This window comes from Macrobrachium nipponense, chromosome 7 (assembly GCF_015104395.2).
Source record: "Macrobrachium nipponense isolate FS-2020 chromosome 7, ASM1510439v2, whole genome shotgun sequence".
Lineage (NCBI taxonomy): Eukaryota > Metazoa > Arthropoda > Malacostraca > Decapoda > Palaemonidae > Macrobrachium > Macrobrachium nipponense.
In genome coordinates, this window is record NC_061109.1 from 100,404,134 (window position 1) to 100,430,985 (window position 26,852).

Genomic DNA, 26,852 nt, shown 5'->3' on the forward strand with positions numbered 1-26,852 from the left:
CATTAACGAAAGGTACTTAGTGACCACGATACAAATTCAGAGAGATGGCAGGGGAAACTCATCTTTTACACCATGGCTAGAGACAACAGCTACTGCAAGCAAGCCTATCGTAAAGTATCATTTATTGATTTATTGGTTTGCATGTGAAACAATTAAAGAACACACTTTCTCAACAAGCATAACATCACATAGTTGTTCACTAATCTTTGACTAACAGCTACACTACAGTAAAAAAAAAAATTCACAAAACTATCTTGCAAACTATCAATATCAACTTCCATGGTCACCATAAAAAATCTGAGTGATTCGTACAATAAAATACAGTAGTACCTCGAGATACGAAAGGCTCAACTTACAAAAAACTCGAGATACGTAAGGCTCAACTTACAAAAAACTCGAGATACGAAAGCCAATACGAAAAATTTAACGGTTCTACATATGAAAAGTTTTCAAGATACGAAAGGTTTCTGAAAGTCCGAGATTCGCCTGGATAACAATTTTGAAAATCGCGCCGCCATCTTAGTACTAGTAGACTCGCCACCATCCTCCTGCTCTCCCATTGGTTCCTGATGCTAGTCGCGGCCATGAAATCCTTCTCTCCTATTGGCCAGCGTGCCCCCATCATGCATCTAATATGTACACGTGGTGGCGTGCTTCGGCCACTCGGTACCAGCATTGTTATAGTACGCACGCGGTATTTGTTTTCGGGATCGTCAATGTGTACGTTATTTAAAAATAAAAAAAGTGACCAAGATCTCCCACATGGGATAAGTGATCAAGGTCTCTCTCATGGGATAACTGGAAACTTTGCAAGGTTGGTAGAATATCCACTCCCTGCTGAACAGAGGGTGTAGACCAACCATTTACAACATGCATACCAGTACGTATAATCAAGGCACTTCAGTTTATGTTGAAGGTCAGCAGCCGAACATTCAGTACCCCAATCAGTTGCAGAGAGAGCATTTGGTTGAACAGGGTTTTGATGGACACCAGGGCCAACAGAGTCATGAGGTGCAATAAAAGAACCAAGTGATAAAAAACAGAAAGTTGAAATTCTGTATAAAAAAAAAAAAAAAAAAAAAAAAACCTATGTAAAGTAAAAAAAAAAAAAAAAAAAAAAAAAAAAGTTAAAAATCAAAAAAAGAAAAGAAAAGAAAGAAAAAAAAAAAAAAACGGCAGAAATTAAAGCGGCTTTTCATAAAGTGCAATCATTTGTAGAAGACACCCCCCCAAAAAGGCTTACACAGGAACATTGTGTACGTATATTTTTTAAAGTGTACGTACGTACATATGTACAAAAGAAAAAAAAACGGCAGCAATCATTTGTAGAAGACACCCCCCGAAAAGGCTCACACAGGAACATTGTGAAAAGTAGGCAGAAGCAATCTTCCTTGGATAGTTACGTATGTACGTAGCCTCACTCGAAAGGTAAGCTTCCACATTTTACTACATACGTACAGTATTTCTTGTATACCATGTACACTAATACACTTTATTTACAGGTAATTAGCATTACATTATTAAGTTAAGTATTGAATGGTCCAAATTTTTGTAGTATTTCATTGTTTATAGGTCAATTTAGCTTTATTATGAAATTTACTGGGGTGTTTTTGGAGGGCTTGGAACGGATTAGCCATTTTACATGTAAAATGTGGTCCAAGATACGAAAACCTCATGATACGAAAGGCGCCTCGGAACGGATTAATTTCGTATCTCGAGGTACTACTGTATGTCATACCTTTTAAAGTTATCAAAATTTTCCAAATGGTAATTTCACTCACCTTTACCAGAAGCTAATGGATCTACACCAATAGATGCACACATTTCTTGAAACTGTTTGCGGAATTGTGGATTTTTTCTTATTTCATTCTTGTGCTTGGCAGCAAATTCTTCCAAATTTTCACGGAACTTTTCCATTTGGAGAGTCATCTGAAAGTAAATACAAGACTCATATAGTACCTAAAAGAAACCCAAATAAGTTTTAACGAATCAGTATTCACCATTATTGTTTGCCATGCTTTATTCTTTACTAGTTATGTACATAAAAAATTATTAACAGTTTAATTCGGGTAAACTACAATAAGAATAAAAAAAAACTTTACAAAGCATAAAAAATTATTAACAGTTAACACGTTTCCTGCGACAGCCATAATGGCTGGAATGCGGGTACTGCGACAGTAGTAAAACTGCTCTATCGTCAGTACCAAAGGAGACAACAAGGGGAGAGGTTGTTCATGCTTGTCTCTCACAAGATAGACTTTGTTGAGGTAAGAAAAACCGTGACCCACCAGTGTGTCCCATCGCATCTGAATGAAGATTTTATTACTGCAGTGCGATGGGACCCACCGGTGGGTCCCACTTGATTTTTTTTTTTTAATTGTAGCTAACCACTCTGTATCTATGAGACCTGCTATCATGTAATAAATATTTATATATAATTTTTGTATTTGAGGGTTTGGTTAGGGTTTCCTTTTCTGTCTTTTTTTTATTTATATGTAATTTATATATTTGAGGGTTTGGTAAGGGTTTCCTTTTCTGTCTTTTTTTTCTTAGGCAGTGAATGACCTAATATGACCCATAGTTTTGAATCTTATCTAAATTTCTATAAATCAATCAGTAATTTTATATATTGTTTTACCTTAGTATCAAAACTTTACACAGCATATCATCTTTGCAGGTGTTACAATGTTGGCTTCCAACTTTTATGGAAGTAAAAAAAAATCTGATAGAAATGAAAGCTCCAATTCTGAAGAAGAACTGTCTTCTGAAGAAGACACTTCTGATGATGAATATATTCATTCAGAAACAGGAAGCAGTTCATCAAGTGAAGAGTCTCTCCATGATGATTCTGAAAATCAAATCACTGAAGAAGAGCAAGAAAATGAGGAAGAAAATGAGGAAGAAATTTTGAATGAAGACACAAGTCCACCAAATGCCGAGTGGATAAAAGTGACTAAGAAAGTTCGACAGCATGGATTTACTGGGAAAGAAGAACTTTGTGTAACTGTGCATCCATCGTCTACAGATAACCAAATTTGGCCTACTGATGTTTACAAACAAATAATTACTGATGATATCATAAATCTAATTGTTCAAGAAACCAATCGATATGCTGAGCAGAAAATTTCTTCGGTTACTGTAACAAGAAGATCGAAATTACAGCAGTGGGTTCCTACAAATAACGAAGAAATTGAAAAGTTTATTGGACTTATCATTTACATGGGATTGGTTCCATTCCCTGAGATCCAATTATATTGGTCCAAAAGCATCCTTTATAAAAACGAAATTGTTCCAAAAACAATGAGTAGAGACCGCTTCCTCTTGCTCTTGCAAATGTTACATTTTTGCAACAATGAAGAACCTAATGTGGGAAGAGATTGGAAAATAAGAAAATTACTAGATATGATTTTGGTGCAGTATCAATCAATCTATAAATCAGGATCTGATGTTATAATTGATGAGAGTATGGTGCCTTTCAGAGGCCGTGTCATTTTCAGACAGTACATCCCTGGAAAGAGCCATAAGTATGGATGCAAACTGTTCAAACTTTGCACTCCTGATGGATACACTCTAAACATGGAGTTATATACTGGTGTAGGAGTAGCTACTCCACCTCTAAGTAAGACTGAATCTCTTGTAGTAAGACTCCTTGCAAATCATATGGATATGGGAGTGACTTTGTTTGCAGATAATTACTATATCTCCAGTTTCTAAGGAGAGTATCTTCTTCAGCGGAAGACTTACCTATGTGGCACAGTAAGAGTCAATAGAAAGTATCTTCCAAAGTCAGTTACAAAAGCAAAACTAAAGAGAGGTGAAATTAAAGCCTTAGAAAATAAGAATGGAGTGAAAGTATTCAATTGGAAAGATAAAAGATATGTTGTGACTCTATCAACAGTTCCAGAACATGATGCTACTCTAAACAACACAGACAAAGTCACAAGGACTGGTTTACCTATCAAGAAACCTCAAAGCGTGTTAGACTATAATAAGTGCAAGAAAGGAGTTGATTTATCAGATCAAATGTCATCATATTATTCACCTCTGAAGAAGTCAAGAAAATGGTACAGAAAAGTAGCATTAGAATTTATTGCTGGTACTTCTATAGTGAACGCTTGGGTACTTTACAATAAGTACTTTGCTGTCAAGAAAATGTCATTACGTGCATTCAAGGAATCTATTGTCTTATACTATACTAGTGGTATCATGAAGGAAAAAAACAAACCAGGAAAATCAAGTATGATTATTTCAGGAAAATCTTCACATTGTCTCAAAGAAGCAGAAGGACAGAAAAGAAAAACAAGGAAACGATGCAGAGGCTGCTACGAAATGTTAGCAGCAAATGAAGGATCCAAAGTGGCCAAAATCAAGTCAAGAAAGGTTTCCACATATTGTGACTCATGTGATGGCACTCCATGTCTATGTTTATCATGTTTCAATCTCAAACATAACTAGTGATATGATTTTTCATTAGCAAATGGAATTGAAAACTAATTTTCTTATATACTGAATGTCAGACAAATTTTCTTTGCAATTATTTCAATAAAACTTTGTTTTCTATTTTTTTTGTATAATTCAACCCTTTGATAGCAATACTGATCTACTAAAATAATAATTGCAATTAAAAGTTTAAGTTTTTTTTTATAAATAAAAAAAAATAATTTTGTTCTACTGGGACCCACCGGTGGGTCACATTGCAGCAAATGAGAGAACAGTGTGACCCACTGGTGGGTCCCATCGCTGGAAACGTGTTAAATTTGGGTAAACTACAATAAGATTTTAAACAAACAAACTTTACAAAGCATATATGCACACTATTCCCCTACTTGAGCCTGATATTTTGAAATTCAAATCATTACCAAACAAATATTTTTATGTCAGCTTTCCCCTCTGTGGAGTTTGACAAGAATTCTCTCCATTCTTCACTGTCCTGTGCCCCTTCTGCCTTAACTGACATTAAGTCTGAGTCCTAACTGATCGCCCTTCCCCAAGTCTTCCTTTAAGTCTTCATCCTCCTACTTCCACATATGACCAACATTTTCACAAACCCTCTTACTACATGTCAATACCACCTCTATCTTTGTTACTACATCTCTGTTAATATGACAGATTTTTAATCAATATATTTTTATAATAAAAGAAAGTTTTATTAGTACTTACCCAGTAATTACATAGATGGCAACTTGAATTTTCAAATTTGCGGTTAAAACTCCCTTCAGTGTCCAGTGGGTGAATAGGCTCCCCCTGCTCACTGGGGGGAAGAGGAACAACTACATGAAAATACCTCAATTTTGTTTGCCCTCTAGTCCATAAGATAGTGGCCATGTGAGGGAAGGAGGGTGGGCTCTATTATAAATACTGGCTAAGTACTAATAAAAACTTCATTTTATTATAAAAATATAATTTTTACTAATGTAACTTACCCAGTAATTATATAGCTGAATCCCACATTGATAGGTTGAGGGGATTCATGGACCTGTTCACATTACATATATAAAAAGAATCCCTTTTCATAAAAGTCTCACTAAACTTTAATTGTTCTTTGCCTGGGGAGAGAGCTGCTTCAAGTAGGTATTGCCTCTAATAAGCAATCTTCTCAACCCTTAGAGGTGTAACGGTGTGGCTGTGAAACACCTCTACAAACACAGAAAACTTCCCAGCTGAGGAAAGTACCATTGACTGAGGAAGTTGATACCAATTAAAGGTTTAAAATCTTATTCACCCAACATAATACCATCCCCTTATTTAAAAAAAAAAAAAATAAGTACAGTCCCAAAATAACCCAAGGTTACTCAGTTGTATAATTAGGATGATCAAGTGTGTCTTCACACATCCTCCCTTACAATAGAACCTGCTACTAACAAAGGTCCCAGTGTTATACAACTGTCATACACCGTTTCGATTTTTTAAATAGTGCATTGCAAAAACAGACTTACATCTCCATTAAGCTGTTTGCAAGGTATTGACCACAGGCAAGTTATGCTTAATGGCTAAAGAGGTAGCTACTGCTCTTACCTCATGAGCCTTGACTTTCAAATTAGGGTACTGTTCATCCCCACTTGTAAATGTGCTTCATCAATAGGGTCTCTAATAAACAACAAGATAGCGTTCTTTGATAAGAGGTCCCAAGGGATTCTTGACTGAGCACCCAAGTTGCTCATAGGTCCCAATCTTCTCAGTCCTGAGGAGGTAATACCTTAGGAGTTTCACAGGACAGAGCTCTTTCATTCTCTTCTGCACATACAGTCAGATAGACAACTCAGTTTTGCTAGGAAGCCTAACATGAGAGAACACACCACATCTACTTGCGGAAAAAACCCACCCTTTTATCTAAGGCGTGAATTTCCCTAATCCTCTTTGCTGTCACAAGAGCAAAGAGAAACTGGGTTTTCTTGGTTAAGATCTTATAGATGCCAAGTGCAGAGGTTCAAATTGTGGTCCTGAAAGCCACTCAAACTGCATTTAAAAGATCTAATGAGGTCTGAGATGTCCTACTTTGAAAAATATCCAGGCCTCTGTGGCAAAAAACAGAACTCAGCATAGATCTATAGTCCTTAATTGTTAATGACTACCGACCCCTCTCAGATTTAGGAGGAAACCTCTTATTTGTGTTAGAGTTGTTTTAGAAGAAAAGATGTCATTTCTTCTACACCACAATCTAAAGATTGACCACTTCGTCTGATAATCTTTGTTGGAAGATTGTCGTCTGCGTCTTCCAATCACTTGAGACGCAGCTAGTGAAAAGAACCCTTAAAATGAAGGAGTTTGATGACAGCAAAAAATTTCAGGCCCAGAGTGGACAGGTTTTGGTGAAACCTCCAGAAATGGGGCTCTCTGAGCAGCTCTGGCGTGGTGGGCAGTAGCCTTGGGTAGTCGACAAATAGGGCTAGTAGGTCAGGAAACCATTCATTTTTGCAGCCAATATGGAGGTACTGGTCATGCTGACATTATGATGAGATTGGAGCTTGTTCAGCACTTTCTTATCAAGTTGAATGGGGAAACGATGTCAACATCTAGGTTGAACCAGTCCAATAGGAAGGCATCTGTCACCAATGCTTGAGGGTTGGGAATGCATTCATAGCCTTCGAGCAGGATGAATCCTGACTTTGATTATTTTATTCAGATTATCAATCTGGATATTTGCAGTCTCTGGGAAAAATAATTGCCTTATAAATAGTTCACGAATGTGTCATTATTCAAGCACACCAAATACCTACGCATATATTTTTTTTCTTATCGGCTTAGGCTACATGTAAGTCGTCGGTTAACAATTGCCTTAAGTGATCTTGCTGATACATAATTTTTTTAGGCCAAACTTTGATTTTTAGGATTTGTTTATCGGCCATAGGCTATTAGCGAGACACCTGTAAATATTTAACTTGAGTAATTCTCAAGTGTTACAGTATCCCTTTAGGCCAAAAATTTGGCCTTTATGATTTGCTTACTGGGCTTCAACTACGTGCAAGCCTCAGGTTAAAAATTGTCTTAAAAGTAGATCTTGAAAGTAATGGCAGTCAAATTGGGCAATTCTTTGCACTTGTGATTGTTCACCAGACATAGGCTATCCTCAAAGCTGATGGTAAACGATTACCTTAAAGTAATTCTCAAATATTATATCACTCTTTCATCCCAAAACATTTGCATTTATTTATTTACAGGGGACGGTAATATAATTACTTTTAAAAGTAATTTATGAATGTTAATAGCTTCTTTTTGGGCCAAACATTTGTAATTTAGCTAAGATATTTTGTTTGTTACTGTGCCTGCGATACTCACAACTTTCCTTGCAGAAACTGAAAGTGTGGAGGTAGAAAGTTAGTCAGGAGAGGATGGTGTTATTGTTTGGCTCCAGGAGGTCATAGGCAGGTATGTTCTCGTCAGTCAAGTATTAACTACTACTGGGTTTTTGCCTCGGTGGTACTTTGGTACGTTGCAGAGTGGGCTTGCATGGCCTTGGCGTATGGAGGCATTTTCCTGGTGTCACTCAATTGTGAACATTAGGTAATAGCCTCCAGATTGCTGGTTGGGCTTTAGCACAGGCCACTTGAGTCAATTAGCAGGTATTGTACTCAATTACTGAATTTGATTACTACTTTGAATTCTACCAATAATTTGAGCAATTGGTTATTTGTAAATATTTGTTTTATTCTTTTATATTAAGAATCACATTTGTTTTGAGACTAATATGAAAACTACTTTTTAAAATAAATTTATCTCATTTAGAAGGTAAAAGTATACATTTGTGTTACATTAAAATACATACATGCATATCTGAATATTTGAAATGCTAGTTCATATAGTAATTATAAATGATATTTGTTGTATTCTTTTTGTATTGACCCTTTATTCCTTTATTTACTTATGATATCATTACTTCTGCAAGGGCCAACAAATTTTTCCCGATCCTTGGGAGTAAGCTGTCAATGCGATCAGAGTGTCCACCAGAGGTTTATTCTCTGTGAATTGAATCAAGTAGCCTATCTTTAAAACCTAAACTATCCAAGGTTTTGGTCCTCTTTCTCTGCAGTTCTTCCAAAAGTGCTGGAGTCTTGCTTCCACGGGTACATGGGGGACTGCATTTTTAACTTCTTTGTTACGGTCTTTGAAGCAGAGTTCCTCCTTAGTTTTTGACTGCTTGCGAAAAGAAAACGCACATTACCTCTCGCCCTTGCCTGTTGTCCCTGTCTCCTTCCTTGAAAAGGTGATCTTTCCAATGGCGAGGTTGACTCATTTGAAAAAGTTGACCAATCCCTATGCTGTCTTGTAGATTGGGCTTAGCAGGTTTTGTGTGGTTATTTCTGCAATTCTAAAGTAATCTCATTCGCTACCTCCTATGGAAACAGTGTGCTGCCTATCCAAAGGCGAGAAAAACGGAGCTGACCTTTGATTAGAAGCTATATTCTTAGAGGTGAAATTCCCATGGCAAACAAGGAAGCCAAATCATGGGAAGTGTCTGTTATAGCTCTGTCAGAACAATAAATGACTTTTAATCAGTCATTAGATGCCTTTTCAGCTAAAGGAGAGAAGCCTCTTACTTTCTTTCCTAAAGCTCTGATCAACTAATCAATAAAACTAAGAACTTCAAGAGTATTGAAGATGTTCTTTAGAAAGTGATCAGTTTCTGTACCAGTAAGCATCACCTTGGGCGAATTAAAAGTAGACCTACATGCCAAATCTATCAGATTGGTACTGCCACCTGGAAAGCTGAGACGGAGAAATACAAAAGGATGATTTTCCTTGTATCCTCTTTTCAGCAAAATGAGGAATACAAAAGGATTTTCCTTCCATCCTCTTGTCAGGAATTTGAGGAATACAAAAGGAGGATTTTCCTTGTATCATCTTGTCAGAAAGATGAGGAATACAAAAGAGGAATTTGCCTTGGATACTCATTTCAGAAACTAAGGAATAGAAAAGAAGGATTTTTCTTAAACCCTCTTGTAAGCAAACTGATGAACACAAAAAGATGATTTTCCTTGTATCCTCTTGTCAGAAAGCTGAGGAATACAAATGGATGATTTTCCTTAATCCTCATGTCAAGAAGCTGAGGAATACAAGAGGAGGATTTTCCTTGTGCTATACTCTTATCAAGGAGCTGAGGAATACAAAAAGAGGATCTTCCTTGTATCCTCTTGTCAGTAAGCCTGACATCTACATCTTCTAAGGATTTTGTTGCTGACTATGAGAGAAGAAATCCGGATATGCCTCCAAATAATTTGTTAGAAGAGTTGAATACGCCGTGTTAGGCTTATTCAGTGCTACTTCCTCTTTGTCTGCAGAAGGTTGCATCATTGTTGTCTGTTCTGATGTCTTCTTTGTTAGAGGAGGATCTTTGGTAAAACTCTAATCCTCTTCAGTTGTTGCTAGACTGGATCCAAAGAAGGGTCCACCTCCTCATCCATCATTGAAGGTACCTGAAAAAGGAATGTCTTTCATTGGGTGCCCAGAAGCAAGGCGCATAGGCACTTCAGGGTACAAGGGTGCCACCAATAGGAACGAAGGCGCTCCTGGGTGCTCTCGTGAGAAGCAGAAAATTGGCGCCAATGGGCGTTTCAGGGTGCAAAGGCGCTCCTGGGCACTCTCTTAAGTAGCGGGAAGATGGCGCCAATGGGTGCTCGGGTGCTACTCGGCGCTTGTGTGATTAGTGTGAAGATGGCGCCAATGGGTACTCATCTGAGTAGTATGAAGATGGCACCAATGGGCACTCATGTGAGTAGTGGGAAGATGACGCTAATGGGCACCTCAATACCGACATTTGTCGTTAAGGCGCAAAAAATTGACAATCCCGATAATCTTGATCGGAAGACAGCCTTTCAGGACTGTCCCAAAGACTGCAGAAAGGCTGAGGGTTACTCTCAGGTTCCTTATGCCTTTTTGACGCAGAGGAGAGTGCTCCATTGAAGAGGGGTGTCTCTTCAATGGGCGTGGTTCCCTCGAATAATACCAGTGGTGCCTGAATCCGGACTGAGCGTTCCTGGGCTTGATGAGAGACGGCGAACATTAGACATCTCTCAAAGCCTTTGTTGCAACCTGGGAATGCACAGGTTCAACTGAGGGGGCAACTACCCATGGGCAGACCACGCTAACCTCCCTTGGGCCTCCAGTATACCTCCTCAATGATTTAGAAGAGTTTGGCAGTGACCTTTGCCTAGAAGTGTTGGTGGGCCAGGCAGTCACCTCCTCCACAATTACCATTTTCACTTTTGTTCACTTATACATTAAGAATTTCACTGATTCACCCAGCTGGGTCACAGTACTTACCATCAACCCAAATTTTTTATCAATCCTGTTATCCAGGCTGGCAAAGTGGTCGGACTCCAATGATCATGATTCAGGTGAAGGAGAAGCAGGAGGACTCGTGATACATGAAATATCTGAAATTGGAAAGTTAACAACAGACACTTCTGTGCTTACCTCTTTAGATCTCCTCTGCAAGAAGCACAAATAGTATGTGCATCTTGAATCTGACATAATAATGAGTTAAAGAAATAGATAATTTTTTAAAGTTAAGCAAAGCAAAACAAACGTCGACAAACTGATTACGGAACTACCGACTGGCAATTCTCGATGAGATAAAAGCCAGCCAAAACACTAATTACCCAAGACTTAAACAATTAATAAAAAATGTAATTAAACCACGACAAATACTTTACCCCAGTAAAGTAATAAGATCGAATTCAATGGAAAAACAAGATGCTCTCCTACAACATATTAGTTCCAGGACGGTAGAAACAAAATTAAGGTATTTTCATGTAGTAGTTATTTCTCTTCCCCCCAGTGAGTGGGGGGATTCTATTCACCTACCAGACACTGAAGGAAGTTTTAACAGCGAATTTGGAAATTCAAGCTGCAGTCGAAAGTAGAAATGAAGTTTTCATAATAAAACTAATATTATAATACTTGCCTGAACACCTGAATTAGCCCTAGTCATTGACCAGCCCCAACTACATCCCCACAAATTTTTCCCACAGTGGGTATTTAACTGTCAGAACTACCAACGCTGCAGGTAAAATTCGTCCACTGAGTTACCCGTGGTACTGTAGGCAACGCTGCTGCAAATACCGGCCACCAGAGGCCTACCTCCTCAATCAAGTCATTCACTATCAATATTGAAGAGGGGAGGGGGTGGGAATCATTCAGGTGTTCAGGTTCGGTATTACAATATTAGTTTTATTATGAAAACTTCATATTGCAATACACTCCATGAGCACCTGGATTAGCTTGATTAACAACACTTAATTGGAGGTGGGATCAATCTAATTCAGCCCGACCTGAATATGGAACATAAGCAGGTAACTGAATATCAACCCACTATGCCTAAAAGTATGTCACCTCACCTAGTTGTCAGACTCGGTAAGTGAGGATGCTTGCGGAGAGAGTACCTCAACGTCAGTCTCATATCTAAGGTCTCGTCTCAGTCATAATTGCCTCCCTTGTGGTATTCCATACCTCTCATGTATGGGGGAGAAAGTGAAGCCTCCCATGTGGCTATCTAGCCTCTCACGTTTGGAGGAGAAGTTGACTGAGCAGGTCCTTCTAGTTTTCAGCTGTTCACTATCGTAGAAGACTGCCAACAGGTTGAAGCTGTTCCCACCTGACGATTGGGATCTGCATAGCTTCCAGAACGTAAGAGAACACTCAAAATGAATTCTAAGCTACAGAGACTGTAAAGGACCTTAAGCTACCACTAACTACCTGAACCCCTACACCCTAATGATATGAGAATAATTATAAAATTGTGTTGGCTAAAACAAAGGGACCTAACAAATAACCCTTCTCTGAAGAAAACTGGATGTCCCTCATGAAAAGATGTGTAAACTGACACTGACTTCCAAGTAGCCCGCCAACACCAAAAAAATTCCTTATGAAAGCTAAAGAAGCAGCCATCCCCCTGATACTGTGTGCTCTTGGACATGAAGAACAACTAGAATGCTCTGAAAAGGATGAACCATTCGACGCCTTAGTGATAACTTCCCGCAAAATGAATCTGATAGCATTCTTGGAAATTGGGTGAGATGGATTCCTAGGAGAAACAAATAATGTCCTAGGATGAGGTAAGAGTTTTCCCGTGCAGGACAAATAGAATTTGAGAGCTCTCACTGGACACAGCCATGTTTCCAAATTGTCGCCTCCTACGAAATCCTCTAATGATGAAACTTTAAATGCTCTCAGAAAGGGATTCAATACCGACTCCAACTTTGCCATAAATTCTGGCAAATATGAGAAAAAATATATCCTGCCCCGAAAAAGATACCGTCCTTGCCATTGCTTGAATCTCCCTTATCCTCTTTGGCATTGTGAGAGCGACTAAAAATAACACCTTCTTAGTTAACTCTCTTAACGACAACGCTTCTAAAGGTTTGAAAGCCGACAAGCTTAACAGTTTTAACACAGTTGCTAAATCCCAAAGAGGGACCAAAGTGGAATAACCGGTCATTCTATCCTAAAGGATCTTAAAAGATCATGTAAAATCCTACTGGTCGCAAGTTATGGTAGGTGAAATCTGAAAGTGCTACTGAGCACCGACCTGTAACCAGCAATCGTTGAATACGATAAGTTGTTTTCCTTCCTCAAGAATAAGAGGAAATCTGCCACTTTAGCAATCATCAGACGAGAAATGCTATGCCCCTCCTTTCAGCACCAGCTACAGTATATAGACCACCTAGCCTGATAAAGTTTCCTCGTTGATCTTCTCAGACAGAAAGACAGTTGGCAAGCCACTGCCTTAGAGAGTCCTGAATGACGTGCTGCTTGCTGGACAGTCTCCAAGCAGCTAGCTTCAGCACACGGAGGTTCCAATGGAAGTAATGGAAGTTCAGCTGTCTGAGAAGATATTTCCTTCTGGAAGGAGTACTGGAGCTTCTGTCAACATTTCCAGAAGATCTGAAAACCAAGGTCTTTGGGGCCAGAAAGGAGCTATCAAGGTAATCTGCGTGTTGGTACTGTTCCTGTGTTTGACCAGTACTTGATATATTAGATCGAAAGGAGGGAAGGCATACCTGAAAATTATCCCAAGAGTGCAGCATTGCATCCATCCTGCACGACATGGGGTCCGCTACTGGGGAAAAGTATACCAGAAGGTGGAAGTTCAGTCTTGTGGCAAAGAGATCCAGTTGCTGGCCACCTCCTTAACAGATGTTGTACCTCTTCCTGTACCAGAGTCAATTCGTCCCTGTGAACTCAATGTGTCTGCCAGGACATTGAGTTTCCCCAACACGAATTGAGGGATAAGGGAAACCCTGCGGTCCTTGCACCAACGAGGAACTCTCTGAGGTACATTGTTTAGCACTGCAGATCTCGTTCCTCTGTTCTTCTTTAGGTACAACACCGCTGTGACGTTGTCAGAAAAAAGAGCTACCATCTTGTCTCTTACCTGTTCCGAAAAACAACTTAGAGCCTCTTCCACTGCTCTCAACTCTCAAAAATTTATGGACTCCTCTCGATTCAGATCACTCCAAAGACCACTAGCCTGAGATTCCTCCAGGGTTGCACCCCAACCCCGATCTGAGGCATCTGTATACAGATGAACGTCTGGGAGAGGGTAGTCCAATCTTAGGCCACCAGTCAGATGATGTTCTTCTGACCTCCACTGAATATCCTTCAGGAAAGAATCATCCAAGACTACCACTGCGTTCTCTTCCCGAAAGTCCCAGCAATTCCTAAGACACACCTGCAGAGAATGCATCCGGAGACAAGACCCTGGAACTGGAAGGAAGAGGGAGGACATTCTTCCTAGCAAGCTCTTCCACACACTCACTGATTGAGCTCTGTCCAACATGAATATTTCTAGTTGTTGCAGGACTGCAAAAACTCGTTCCTGTGTCAGGAAAACCTTCAAATGATGCATCTGAATTTCCATCCCCAAATAGGTCTTCACCTGAGTTGGAATCAGAGAGCTTTTGTCGAAATTGACCCGAATCCCTAAGGTTTGACATAAGTCTAGTAAGAAATCCCTCGCCTGTATTACCTCTTCTTCGGATGATGCTTGGATCAACCTCGAGGTATTTCCTAATGCGAAACCCTGACGATGCATTATCCCAGAAACACGAGACATTACCCTCGTGAATACCTGAGGTGCTATGGCCAGTCCGTAACAGAAGACCATGAACTGGAATGTTCCGGATACTCAAGAAACGAAGGAACCTCTGAGGCTCCTGATGAATCAGAACCTGGAGATATGCATCCTTGAGGTCCACACAAACCATCCAATCATCTCTCCAAACTGACCGTAGCACTGACTGCGAGGTTTCCATGTGAAACTTCGTCGACACTACCAGTCGGTTGAGACTTGAAAGATCTATAATGGGTCTCCAAGACCCTCCCACTTTCGCGGTAACGAAGATCCGTCTGTATCTCAGAGAGGAAGGAGCAAGCTCTATTGCTCCCTTCTCCAACAAGAATTGAATCTCCGCTGCTAACGCCATCCCTTTGATAAAAGACAGGGAATAGCTGGGAAGGTAAACCAGGGAGTCGGAGAGAGGAGGATGAGAATGAAAAGGGACTCTACCCGTTCTTCAACACATCCACTACCCAACTCTCTGCACCCCACTCCTTCCAGATGTTTGAAAAAGGAGCATGACAACTTCCTACTGGTACCGGCAAGGGAAACATCTATCTCCGAAAACCCTTCTTGGACGAAGCAGGTTTCGAAGAAGGAACAGAAGCCGAACCCTTAGAAGTGATGCAAACCTTCTTCAGCGATCTTACAGGGGACTTAGAACTGAAACGCTTACTTGGAGATGACACCCTGGAACCTTTAGGGGATCTTGATCCCTGAGCCGCAACACGAATCATAGCTTGCTGCGACTCTACTGCCAAAGACGACGACACAAAATTAACCATAGCAGAAATGTCCTCCTCCCTGAACAAACTGTTGCAGAGCGCAAAGGGCGCCCTCAACAGAATGCTCTTGTGAATATCAAGATGGTGCGGAGGCAGATGGTTCACAAAGAAGTCCCTCCTCTTATTACCAAAGTATGGCAAGCCCAATGAGACAGAGGTGAGAGGGTTGTCAAACAGCACCAGATCTGAAGAATACCCATCCTGCTTCAGAAACCCCATCAAACCCAACAACATCCACGCAGAGTGGGACAAAGCCTCTGGCTGCAAAAAGGTGTCCTCCAAAATACATGCCTCATGCAATGTGACTGCAACCTATTTAACAAAGGAACCTGAGAAAGAAGAGCCTCAACCGATTTGTTGAGAGGAACTCTGACACAGGAAGAAAGGTTACCTGCTACCCCATAAAACCCTTTCCGATTAGGAAGCAAGGTTGAATCCTGCCTATTCAACCCGATGAGAGAACCTAACCTAGTGTCCGCCTCTCTCAAGACCTGCTCAACTTGGTCAAACCAGACCAGCTTACTAGATGTTTGAGAAACTGCAGGCTTGGTTGAGTACAGCATCTCAAACATTACCTGATTTGGTTGAATAGGCTCCTCTGGAGCCTTGGACTGTGGATAAAGAGAATGGATGAAATCCACCATCTGCTTGTATATTCGCTTTCATTAGCAGGTGAAAAACCCACATCTGGAACTAGCTCTTCCTCTTCCAAGGAACACTCACTATCAGGCTGGTCTAACTGAACCAGAACCGGAAAGGAGACAGGCTGACCACTTGTAAAAGCTACACTCAATGATCTGGAACCTGCTCCCCTTGGATGCGCTAACCCAACACCTAATGTACGTGGTCCCATCATACCTGAGCCAACCACATTCGGTTGCGCAAGACCCGCACCACCAAGAGACGATGAAGCAACAATTGAGCCAGCCACACCCTCTACCTCTGGATGTGCTAACCCAAAAATGATATTGTTAAGATACAATAAAGTTTTGTACATACTTACCTGGCAGATATATACTTAGCTATAGACTCGGTCGTCCCGACAGAATTTCAAAACTCGCGGCACACGCGACAGGTAGGTCAGGTGATCCACCATTCCCGCCGCTGGGTGGCGGGGTCTGGAACTATTCCCGTTTTCTAAGCCATAATTTCTCTTACACCTGTCTCCTGAGGGGAGGCTGGGTGGGCCATTAATCGTATATATCTGCCAGGTAAGTATGTACAAAACTTTATTGTATCTTAACAATATCATTTTTGTACAAGTAACAACAATTACCAAGCAGTATATACTTAGCTGATTGGCACCCTTGGTGGCGGGCAAGAGACAGCTAAAAACAAAATAATACTTAACTAAATACATTAAAAAACAGGGAAAAAACAACCTATGTTCTTGGATAACATAATCCATAGTTCCTACCTTATTGGGCTGAAGACTTCATGACTACTGTCGATGAGTCTGCTTGCCTCAAGAGTTTCAACGAGGAATGAACCTATGGTTGAATAACTCTTTGGATCGTGTCAATGGGGGCTAGCCCGCTTACGCGACAGAGCCTATACTGGATCGTACCAATGGGGGCTGACCCACTTACATGGTAGAGCCTTGACCTTTTGTCATATCAATGGAGACTCGCCCTCTTACATGACAGAGTTAAGGTTATTAAACAAATCACAAAGAGCACTGAAGCCAATCCCGATCACCTGACCATGTTAGTCTTGTTACAATCTATGAATTGTAAGAGGGTCCCTATTCCCTCTGACAATTAACCAATAAAAACAACCACCAATAAACAGTAATTTAAGCCTTAAACTAAATAGGAAGGATTAGCCTCAGCCCCTTCTCCCAGCACTGAATTCGCCGAAACATACGCTCCCAGAGCAAAGCACTTTTCGTACGAAATTTTAACATCTCTTAGGTAATTCGAGGCGAACACCGAATTACATCTCCAAAATGTCGACTCTATAAGAGCCTGAAGCGACCATGTTTTGTGAAAAGCCATCGACGTAGCTATGGCTCTCACTTCATGAGCTCTCACTCTGAGAACCTTGAAATGCTCTTCTTCGCATTTAAGGTGAGCTTCCCTTATTACATCTTTTATGAAGAATGTAAGGGCGTTCTTAGAAATCGCTCTTTTCGGATCTCTTACAGAGCACCAAAGACTTTCTTCTGTACCTTTCAGCAACTTCTTCTTCTCCAGGTAGAACTTGAGTGCCCTGACTGGACACAAAGTCCTTCTAGTTCTCTCCCTGTTAATGAAGATATTCCTTTTATCTCAAAGCTTCTTGGCCAAGGCTTTGAGGGATTTTCATTTTTCGCTAGAAAAAAATGGTTGAAAGGAGCAAATCGCTGAATCTTTCTTAAACCCCACTTTACCTTCCAAAGCTTGCAACTCGCTCACTCTCTTGGCTGTTGCTAACGCAAAAAGGAATAAAGACTTTCTTGTTAAGTCCCTAAACGAAGCTGCGTGAGACGGTACGAATTTTTCCGACATTAGGAACTTGAGGACCACATCCAAGTTCCAGCTAGGCTTCTTGATTACATGTTCTTTCGTGGTCTCAAAAGACCTTATAAGGTCATGAAGATCTTTATTGTTTGTCAGATCTATTCCTCTATGTCGAAAAACTGAGGCCAGCATACTTCTGTAACCCTTCACTGTTGAAACTGCCAGGTTACAGTCTTTTCTCAAATATAGGAGAAAATCTGCGATTTCAGTTACAGAGGTACTGGAGGAGGATATTTTCTTTCCCTACACCATCTTCTAAACAACTCCCACTTCGACTGATATACTTTAGAAGTGGAGACTCTTCTGGCTCTTGCAATAGCCTTCGCCACTTCTCGTGAAAAGCCCCTTGCTCTGACAAGTCCTTCGACAGTCTGAAGGCGGTCAGACTTAGAGCGGGGAGGTTTTTGTGAAACCTGTCGAAGTGGGGTTGTTTGAGAAGATCGTTCCTTAGTGGAAGCGATCTTGGAAAATCCACTAACCACTCCAGCACCTCTGTGAACCAATCGAGAGCCGGCCAAAAGGGAGCGATGAGGGTCATTCTTGTTCCTTCCGAGCAAGCGAACTTCCTCAACACTTCTCCTACTATCTTGAAAGGAGGGAAGGCGTACGCGTCCAAGCCCGTCCAATCTAGCAGAAAGCTGTCTACTGCTACTGCTTGAGGATCCGAGATCGGGAGCAATAGGTTTTCTAATCTGTGGTTCTTGTTGGTCGCGAACAGGTCTATATTGGGCCTTCCCCACAGATGCCACAGTTGTTGGCAAATCTGAGGATTGAGAGTCCATTCCGTGGGTAGGACTTGATCTTTTCTGCTTAACAGATCTGCCCGGACATTTTTTTTCTCCCTGTACAAACCTTGTGAGGAGAGAGATCTTCCTTTCCTGTGCCCAAATCAGCAGATCCTTTGCTGATTCGTACAGGGAAAAGGAATGCGTCCCCCCTTGCTTCTTTATATAAGCGAGGGCTGTTGTGTTGTCCGAGTGAATCTGAATCCCCAGACCTGAGACCTGTTCCTCGAAATGAACCAAAGCTAGATGAATGGCTGTTAGCTCTTTCTTGTTGATGTGCCAGGACACTTGTTCTCCTTCCCAAATGCCTGACACTTCTTGCGAACCTAGGGTCGCTCCCCACCCTGAATCTGAGGCGTCTGCAAACAACGCTAGGCGCGGGTTCTGTAAGCGAAGGGAGATTCCTTTGCTCAGTTTCTGTGGATCTAACCACCAACGGATATTCTCCTTGATCCGTTTCGAGATTGGAAAAGTCTCTCCCAGATTGTTGGACTTCCAATCCCACTTCTCCTTCAGATAAAATTGAAGGGGTCGTAGGTGAAGTCTTCTAAGGAAACGAACTGTTCCATCGAGGAGAGGGTCCCCAGCAAGCTCATCCATTCCCTCGCGGAACAATGTTCTTTCCTTAAGAAGACTGACACCTTTTCTAGCAGCGTTCTCTCCTTTCCTGCGAAGGATACGCTAGAAAATCCCGAGAATCCATCTGAATCCCCAGATAGACAATACTTTGCTGGGGAGTCAGCATGGATTTCTCGTGATTTACTAAAAGTCCTAAGGACTTTGTCAACTTTAGAGTCACTAAAAGGTCCTCCAGACATTTTTTCTCCGATTGGGCTCTTATTAGCCAATCGTCCAGATATAACGAGATCCTGATCCCTTCCAGATGTAGCCAATAAGCTACATTCTTCATGATGTCCGTAAAGACTTGAGGGGCAGTCGAAAGTCCGAAGCACATCGCTCGGAACTGGAACACTTTCCCTTGGAACATGAACCTCAGATATTTCATTGCTGCCGGATGAATTGGCACATGGAAATACGCATCCTGAAGGTCCAGGGACACCATCCAGTCCCCTGGACGAAGAGCAGATAGAACAGAGGAAGACGTCTCCATTGAAAATTTCTTCTTCAAGACAAAGAAATTCAGGGCACTGACGTCTAGAACTGGTCTCCATCCCCCCGATGCTTTCGGTACCAGGAATAGCCGATTGTAGAATCCTGGGGACTGGAGATCTTGAACCAGTTCTACCGCTTCCTTGGAAATCATCTGTTCCACTGCTTGCAACATAGCAAGCTTTCGGACCGGATCCGAGTATCTGGCGGTTAACTCCCTTGGAGTTGTCCGTCAAGGGAGGATTTTTCCCTGAAGGGGATCAAGTATCCTTTTTTCAGGATAGAGAGGGACCAGGAGTCCGCTCCCTTCTGCGCCCAGACTTTGGCAAAGTGGAGTAGCCTGGCGCCTACTTTCGTCTGGAGGACTTGCTGTTCATCTAGACTTCCCGAAGGACCTTCTAGATGGTCTACTCTTTCTCTCTGGTCTTCGACCTCTAAGAGGAGCTCTAGAAGAGGAGGCCCCTCGAAAGGGCTGAACAAAAGAGGGTCTCTCTTTCTTCTCTATCGGCACTGCCGGCCTAAACTTCTTGGCTGAGTGAGTGAGTAGATCTTGAGTTGCCTTCTCCGTAAGAGATTTCGAAACCTCTCTAACCGTCTCTTGTGGAAAAAGGTGCGGGGATAAAGGAGCAAAAGAAGAGATGTCCTTTGCAAGGGTGATACTGCTCTTGCTAAGAAAGAGCTAAAGACAGATCTCTTCTTCAATACTCCCGTCCCAAAAAGAGAGGCAACTTCCACAGAACCGTCCATGACCGCTCTGTCCAGGCAAGCCAGGACGCTCGAAAAGTTGCCTCCATGGAAACAAAGTCCGTGTCCTGAGCTCTCTTCGCTAATGCTCCTAACGCCCAGTCCATAAAGTTGAAGACTTCAAGGGTTTTAAAGAGGCCCTTTAGAAGGTGGTCCAGCTCACACATGCCCCAAGTCGCCTTAGCAGACAGCAACGACTTCCTCCTAGCAGAGTCCACTAAGGAAGCAAAATCCGCATCCGCGGAAGAAGGCAGGCCTAACCCCATCGGCTCTTTGGTCTCGTACCACCTTCCTGGTTTGCCTGTTAACTTGGAAGGAGGGCAGGAAAAAACTGTCTTGCCCGCTTCCCTTCTGGAAGTCAACCACTCTGAAAAAGTTTTCAATGCCTTTTTCATACAAAGAGCGGGGCGCATCTTAAAACGAAGGAAGACGATTTGAGAGCTTTAGTGCTGGACATCAACGATCCTGGTGAAGGAGGGTCCGCAGGATGAAGGGAGTCTCCGAACTCCTTTAGCAGCAAAAGAGAAAGTCTCTTGTAGTCCGAAACTGCTACATCTACAGGCTCTTCGTCTTCCCGATACCTGCGGTCCAACTGATCTACAGAAGGAGATCGTTTTGGAGTGATCTGGCTCTTCCCGGGAGAAGAACTCCTTTCCCGAGAAGGGAAGTGCGGAACATTAGCACTCCTATACGAAGAGTGAGGCTCCTGTCTGTCGGCAACACTCTTGTGCCTACTAGACTCTTGTTGTCTAGGTTCGTCGGGTTCGTGGCGCTTGCTAGGCTCCTGGCGTCCTGATTCAGGGCGCTTGAACAGATCCCCGCGTCCTGATTCCTGACGCTTAACAGGCTCTTGGCGCCCTAACACTTGACGCCTAACGTACTCCTGGCGTCCGTGTTTCTGGCGCCCTAACTCCTGGCGCCCTGGACTCCTGACGCCCTTTTGACTCGTGGCGCCCTGACTCCTGGCGCCCCTGACTCCTGGCGCCCTGACTCCTGGCGCCCTGACTCATGGCGTCCTGGCTCATAGCGTCCTGATTCCTGCCTTCTAGCAGAATCCTGACGTCCTGAATCCAGCGTTCTAAGAGGCTCTTGACGTCCTTTCTTGCGTCTTGCTGCCTCTTTGCGCCTGTCTGGCTCCTGGTCCTGAAGACCCAAGGGATCCTGATACCTAAATCGGTTTTCCGGTTCCTTGTAGCTAAACCGCTCGAGACTTCTGCTCGATGCGCTGTGTCTAAGAGGGCGCTTCGGGGAAGCCAGCCTATAGGGCGAAAGGGCTCTTCTCTCAGGAGAACAACTCCTATCCAACGAGTCCCTTGACGAAGGCGATAAACGCCCTGGAGATCGTGAGAGTTCTCTCCTATACGAAGAAGGACGCTTAGCGGAACTCTTCACAGGGAGCGAGACATCCTTCCTCCTTGTAGAGTCCTTAGCAAAAGAGCCTACGAGCGACGCTAACTGCTCTTGCAGATTAACCAAAAACTTCTTGGTCGGATCCTGAAGAGCAGGCTCCTCTTGTCTAGTCCATGCTTAGGTCCCGAAAGGCCAATCCTCGGGAAAACGCTCTGGGCCTGGAGTCAGCAGCGTCTCCCTTTAGGCGACGCTTCCAGGCACTCCTTCAAAGGGCGCGAACGGGAGGCCGAACTCCATCCTCATTTAGGAGAGGAAGAGTCTGAGGCCGAAAAACACTCCTTTAGGACGCCTTTTCTGCGGCAATCCGAGGCAGCCTGGGACTTAACAACAGGATCTGCCGAAGGGACGCCTGACCGTTGGGGATGTTCTGCATCCTCCCTGCGGCTTTCGACATTCCTCCTCCCCTGGTCCTGGGAGTTTGGAAGAGGTCTAGGCCTAGGAGCAATGAGGAACCGGTCAGACGCCCCCTCCACTGCACTGGGGACACTGCACAAGTCACTATCACCACTCTTACCTTGGTTTAGAGCTCGTAGCTGAGCTTGAAGTTTCTTAATGAAGCTTTTACATTTTCCCTCTCTGATGAAGAATCTTTGGATTCAGAACAGGGAGAAGCAGCTGAGGCTAAGGGAAAATTGTTAGAAGGAGAGTTAATTTCTTGTTCTAAGGAGCAAGATCTACTAGATGACCTAGCTGAAGCCTTCCTCACTCTATCTCTCTCAAGCTTCCTAACATATGATGATAATTCCTTCCATTCAAGCTCCGTAAGGTTCTCGCATTCCACACAGGTGTTAATAAAAGAACATTCATTCTCCCTGCATTTAGCGCAAATACTATGCGGATCTAATGCCGATTTAGGCAGCCTAACCTTACAGTCTTCCCTACTGCAAACTCTAAACATAGGTGAAGCCTTAGCGTCAGACATCGTGAAAGAGTAGTCAAAACCAAAGTCGAAAAACAGTCCACAATAAGCGTATGCCAAGCCAGAGAAAAAACAGAATACGTCACCAAAAAACCAATCCAAATTCTCGGCAAACGAGTTGAAATCCAAGATGGAGGAACGAACAATAGGTGTTGTCCGTTCAACCGACAGAGAAATTATGGCTTAGAAAACGGGAATAGTTCCAGACCCCGCCACCCAGCGGCGGGAATGGTGGATCACCTGACCTACCTGTCGCGTGTGCCGCGAGTTTTGAAATTCTGTCGGGACGACGATGTCTATAGCTAAGTATATATCTGCTGGGTAAGTTACTTGTACAAAACCTAACATACCTGGTCCCATTACACCTGAACCAACCGCACTCAGTTGCACGAGACCCGAACCACCACGCGACGATGATGCAACAACTGTGCAAGTCACACCCACTACCCCTGGATGCTCTAACCCCACACCCAACATACCTGGTCTCATCACACCTGAGCCAACCGCACTCAGTTGCACAAGACCCTCACTACCAAGAGACGATGATGCAACAGCTGACCCAGCTGCACTTGGCTGCACCTACGAGCGGAGAAGCCGTAACACTGGTCAGCCTAACCTAGGCTGAACCACAAACCCACCCGGACAGATATCCGGAGTAGAAGTCACATTGATGAATGGAGGGGGAGTAATTACTCCTGAATAACCCGGAATCAAATCAGAACTGAAATTGCACACCTGAGACCAAGGAACAGACAAACCCCCAGGGAAAGTTGAGAAAGAAGTTAAAGGAGGAGGGAAACAGGAAGAAGCAATGCTCGGAGTTACCACCGGAGTGCCTACTGCCAAAGTTGGACAGGTGGAGAACATACCAACCAGAACCACACTCAAAGGTGCCTCTAAGGTTATGCTACAGACTCCAGAACCCATCAGAACCTAATGAAGATTACCATCTACCCTGGTGAAAAGAGGGACTGAGGATACAATTGGTGCTGTTACTTTCGATGATGGCACATCCGGATCACTCATAACAGAAGCCCCTGCCTGAACCTCAACGGAGAAATTACGTCCCAAACCCATTGTAGGATGTAAATATGTCTTTGCGGAAGGTTCGGCAACCACTTGAGAAGCATGTAAGCAAGAAGTCTGCACACCTGCCTGACCCGTGGAAGGAGTTAAGGTTGAAGACATAGAAATAGGCTGAGCGAACAAAGATTCCGAGATGAACTCTGAAGAGACCCATAAAAGCTGATTGTGTAAGGACCCATGAAGAAGGTTTAGAATGCAAAGTTGGAAGGGAAGGCTCCGAAGCAGAAGAAGAAGACACCATAGTTTTGAGAGAAAGAAAATAAACTGACTCTGTTCCCCCTGATAATCTTGGTAAACCTCATTAGTAATTCTTCAGTACTTGATCAAGATTATTGGATAAACCAAAATGGGAACATTGTCTCACTAATAACCTGTACCCTTGAGACAAACCTAACAAATTTGCATTATACTCAGCTAAATTAATACCTTGGTCATCCGAATTGCCGCCACAAAAATATAACTCAAACTTATTCCCCGAGGGAAAAGGAACCTTCAAAGATGGAGTATTATCCAGAATCTCAGCACCTGACACCGAAACCACATCCACACTCCCACATACAGACTTAGAAGCCTTCTGTCGAAGAAACTTCGAAGCAGGAAATAGAACCTCATAAGGATCCAACGACGAACCCGTCATACTAGGTACCAACACCAAACTCGAACCCAAAGAAACCTGCCCCATGAACTTGTCTTCCTGCACACTACCCAAGCAGTTATCCCTACTTGTCTGTGTCTGAGCTAGACCTAAAACTTCCAAACTTACCACTTGAGAGGAAAGGGGAATTTCTGCTGGCTGCACTGCCTGCTCTGCCCCGGGGGGGCCAGCAGATCCTACCTTCGAGGCTTGCAGATCTCCATGACCCCCGGCACCTGTTAGGGCTGGTTCTGAAACAGGCAGGGGGGCTGAAAGAGAACGATTAGAATCATTTACGCTGATACTACTGTTATAGTACTTACTTTCAGCTAACTTAGTCATCAAATTAGAAAATAAACTAGACATGCTAGATGACAACCTGTCTTCTAACTTCCTATATAACTGATTCTAGAGCTTCTTTATCTACTGAGTGGGATTCTACTCCCGACCTATGCTTACTCTTGGAAGCTAAGGACTTCCTGTGCTTTAAGTAATCTTCCATCTGCTCTAAAGACCAATCCCTACACTCTTCACACCTTTGTCTGATGCTACACTGAACCTTCCTACACGTAATGCATACAGAATGTCGGTCATGTTTGAGAGTGCTCATCTTCCACTTGCATGACATGCAGGGCCAATAGCTCCGACATCTTCCCCAGCAGATTGCTCGGATGTCACGGCAGTAGACAAAGCATACGTAGAGGCGTTGGCTGACAACGTTTCTTTACATTGCTTATCCATCACTAGTCCAATAGCAAACCAGGTTGACACCAGAAGTTCCAAGTTTCAGATCAAACCAAAGAAAAAACCAGAAGCATAGTCATAATAAAAAGGCCAAGGTCATAATCCAGTATCCAGAGACCAAACTGTTTAGTGGGGGGTCAGGCTATGACCAAAAGGTTTGCCTGAAGCAAGACATGTCCTCACAGCACGGTGAACTAATAGCAATTGAGGAGGTAGGCCTCTGGCGGCCGGTATTTGCAGCAGCATTGCCAATGGTACCACAGGTAACTCAGTGGACAAATTGTACCTGCAGCATTGGTAGCACTGACAGTTAAATGCCCATTTTGTGGGAAAAATTTGTGGGGATGTAGTTCGGGCTGGTCAGTGACCAGGGCTAATTCGGGTGTTCAGGGAGTGTGTTGCAATACTACAGCTATATATTTACTGGGTAAGTTAACTACTAAAATGACAATTTGTCCAAAATTGCATTTTTCCTAACTATACAACCTGAGGTCCTTTTACAATAGGAAGGTACTAGCGGCAGCTGGATAGGTCGTAAGCTTTCGAACAAGGGGTTCGGTAGTTAACTGCTTGTCCGACAGACGCGCGCGCGCGACTGGGAGGTAAACAAATCACTTTTGCTTTGGCCCAAGCAAAAACTGCAGAGTGAGGGGTGGCATGAGGTGGGGCTATGTGTAAAAGGACCTCAGGTTTGTATAGTTAGGAAAAATGCAATTTTGGACAAATTGTCATTTGTTCCGACACGGCATACAAACCTTCGGTCCTTTTACAATAGGAAGACTCACTTCTTGGTGGGTGGAATCTGAGTCTTTTGTGAACAGACTGGTGTTCGCCCAACCTTGGAAGCCTCCCTGGTCGTAAGAGCGAGGGAGGGATCCAAGCTCTGTCCGATTGATCGGGGTGTGCACCGCAGGATCAATGGTCAGACCTCTGGACCGAGTACTAAGAGAGAGGCATGCGTATCTCTTCGTACCAGCAATGTAAGAACTTGTTCCTGTACAGGAGCAAATATAAAGTCATGGGTTTGACTCTTGTAGGCATCCACTTCCCCCCCTTGTAGAAGGAAGTGGTGGATATTCTGCTCCTATCCCTAGTGAAAGGGATAGGATGGGGCTCTGTCATATAGCTCACCTGCATCTCGTCCTCATTCCAGCGTAGTGACGACCATGGCCCTCTGCCCACAGGTAGAGGGGAAGGAAAAGATGGGAAGAGAGAGCCAGTCACTCACTCACTCACACACATCCATCCACACAGTCACACCAGGACTCGATGCTGTTCAGCCTGCGAGGGTCTGGGTTAGCTACACAACTTGTGAGCAGCCACCACGGGTCCCAAGGAAAACGTATCCAAGGACCTGTGGGCAATATCCCGAAGTAGAAGGACGTAAAGGTAGTCTGGTTAGACCAGACCCCTGCCTTCAGGACCTGCGCCACGGAGAAGTTCTTACGGAACGCCAACGTCGGGGCAATACTTCTGACTTCGTGAGCTCTCGGACGGGACGTACGGATGTCGTCACTACCATCAGCCTCATACGCCCTCCTGATGACCTCACGCAGCCAGAAAGAAAGAGTGTTCTTGGA

The 26,852-nt window shown here is 43.1% G+C and overlaps 1 protein-coding gene across 1 annotated transcript in view; it reads right to left on the reverse strand.

Annotated features, from left to right (window-relative positions):
• Nucleotides 1-26,852, reverse strand: part of LOC135217786 (vacuolar-sorting protein SNF8-like) — a 106,666-nt gene that overhangs the window by 63,105 nt on the left and 16,709 nt on the right. The window contains exon 3 of the mRNA XM_064253815.1: nt 1,782-1,929. Within this exon, the coding sequence (XP_064109885.1) occupies nt 1,782-1,929 (148 nt within the window). The remainder of the gene's footprint in view (nt 1-1,781; nt 1,930-26,852) is intronic.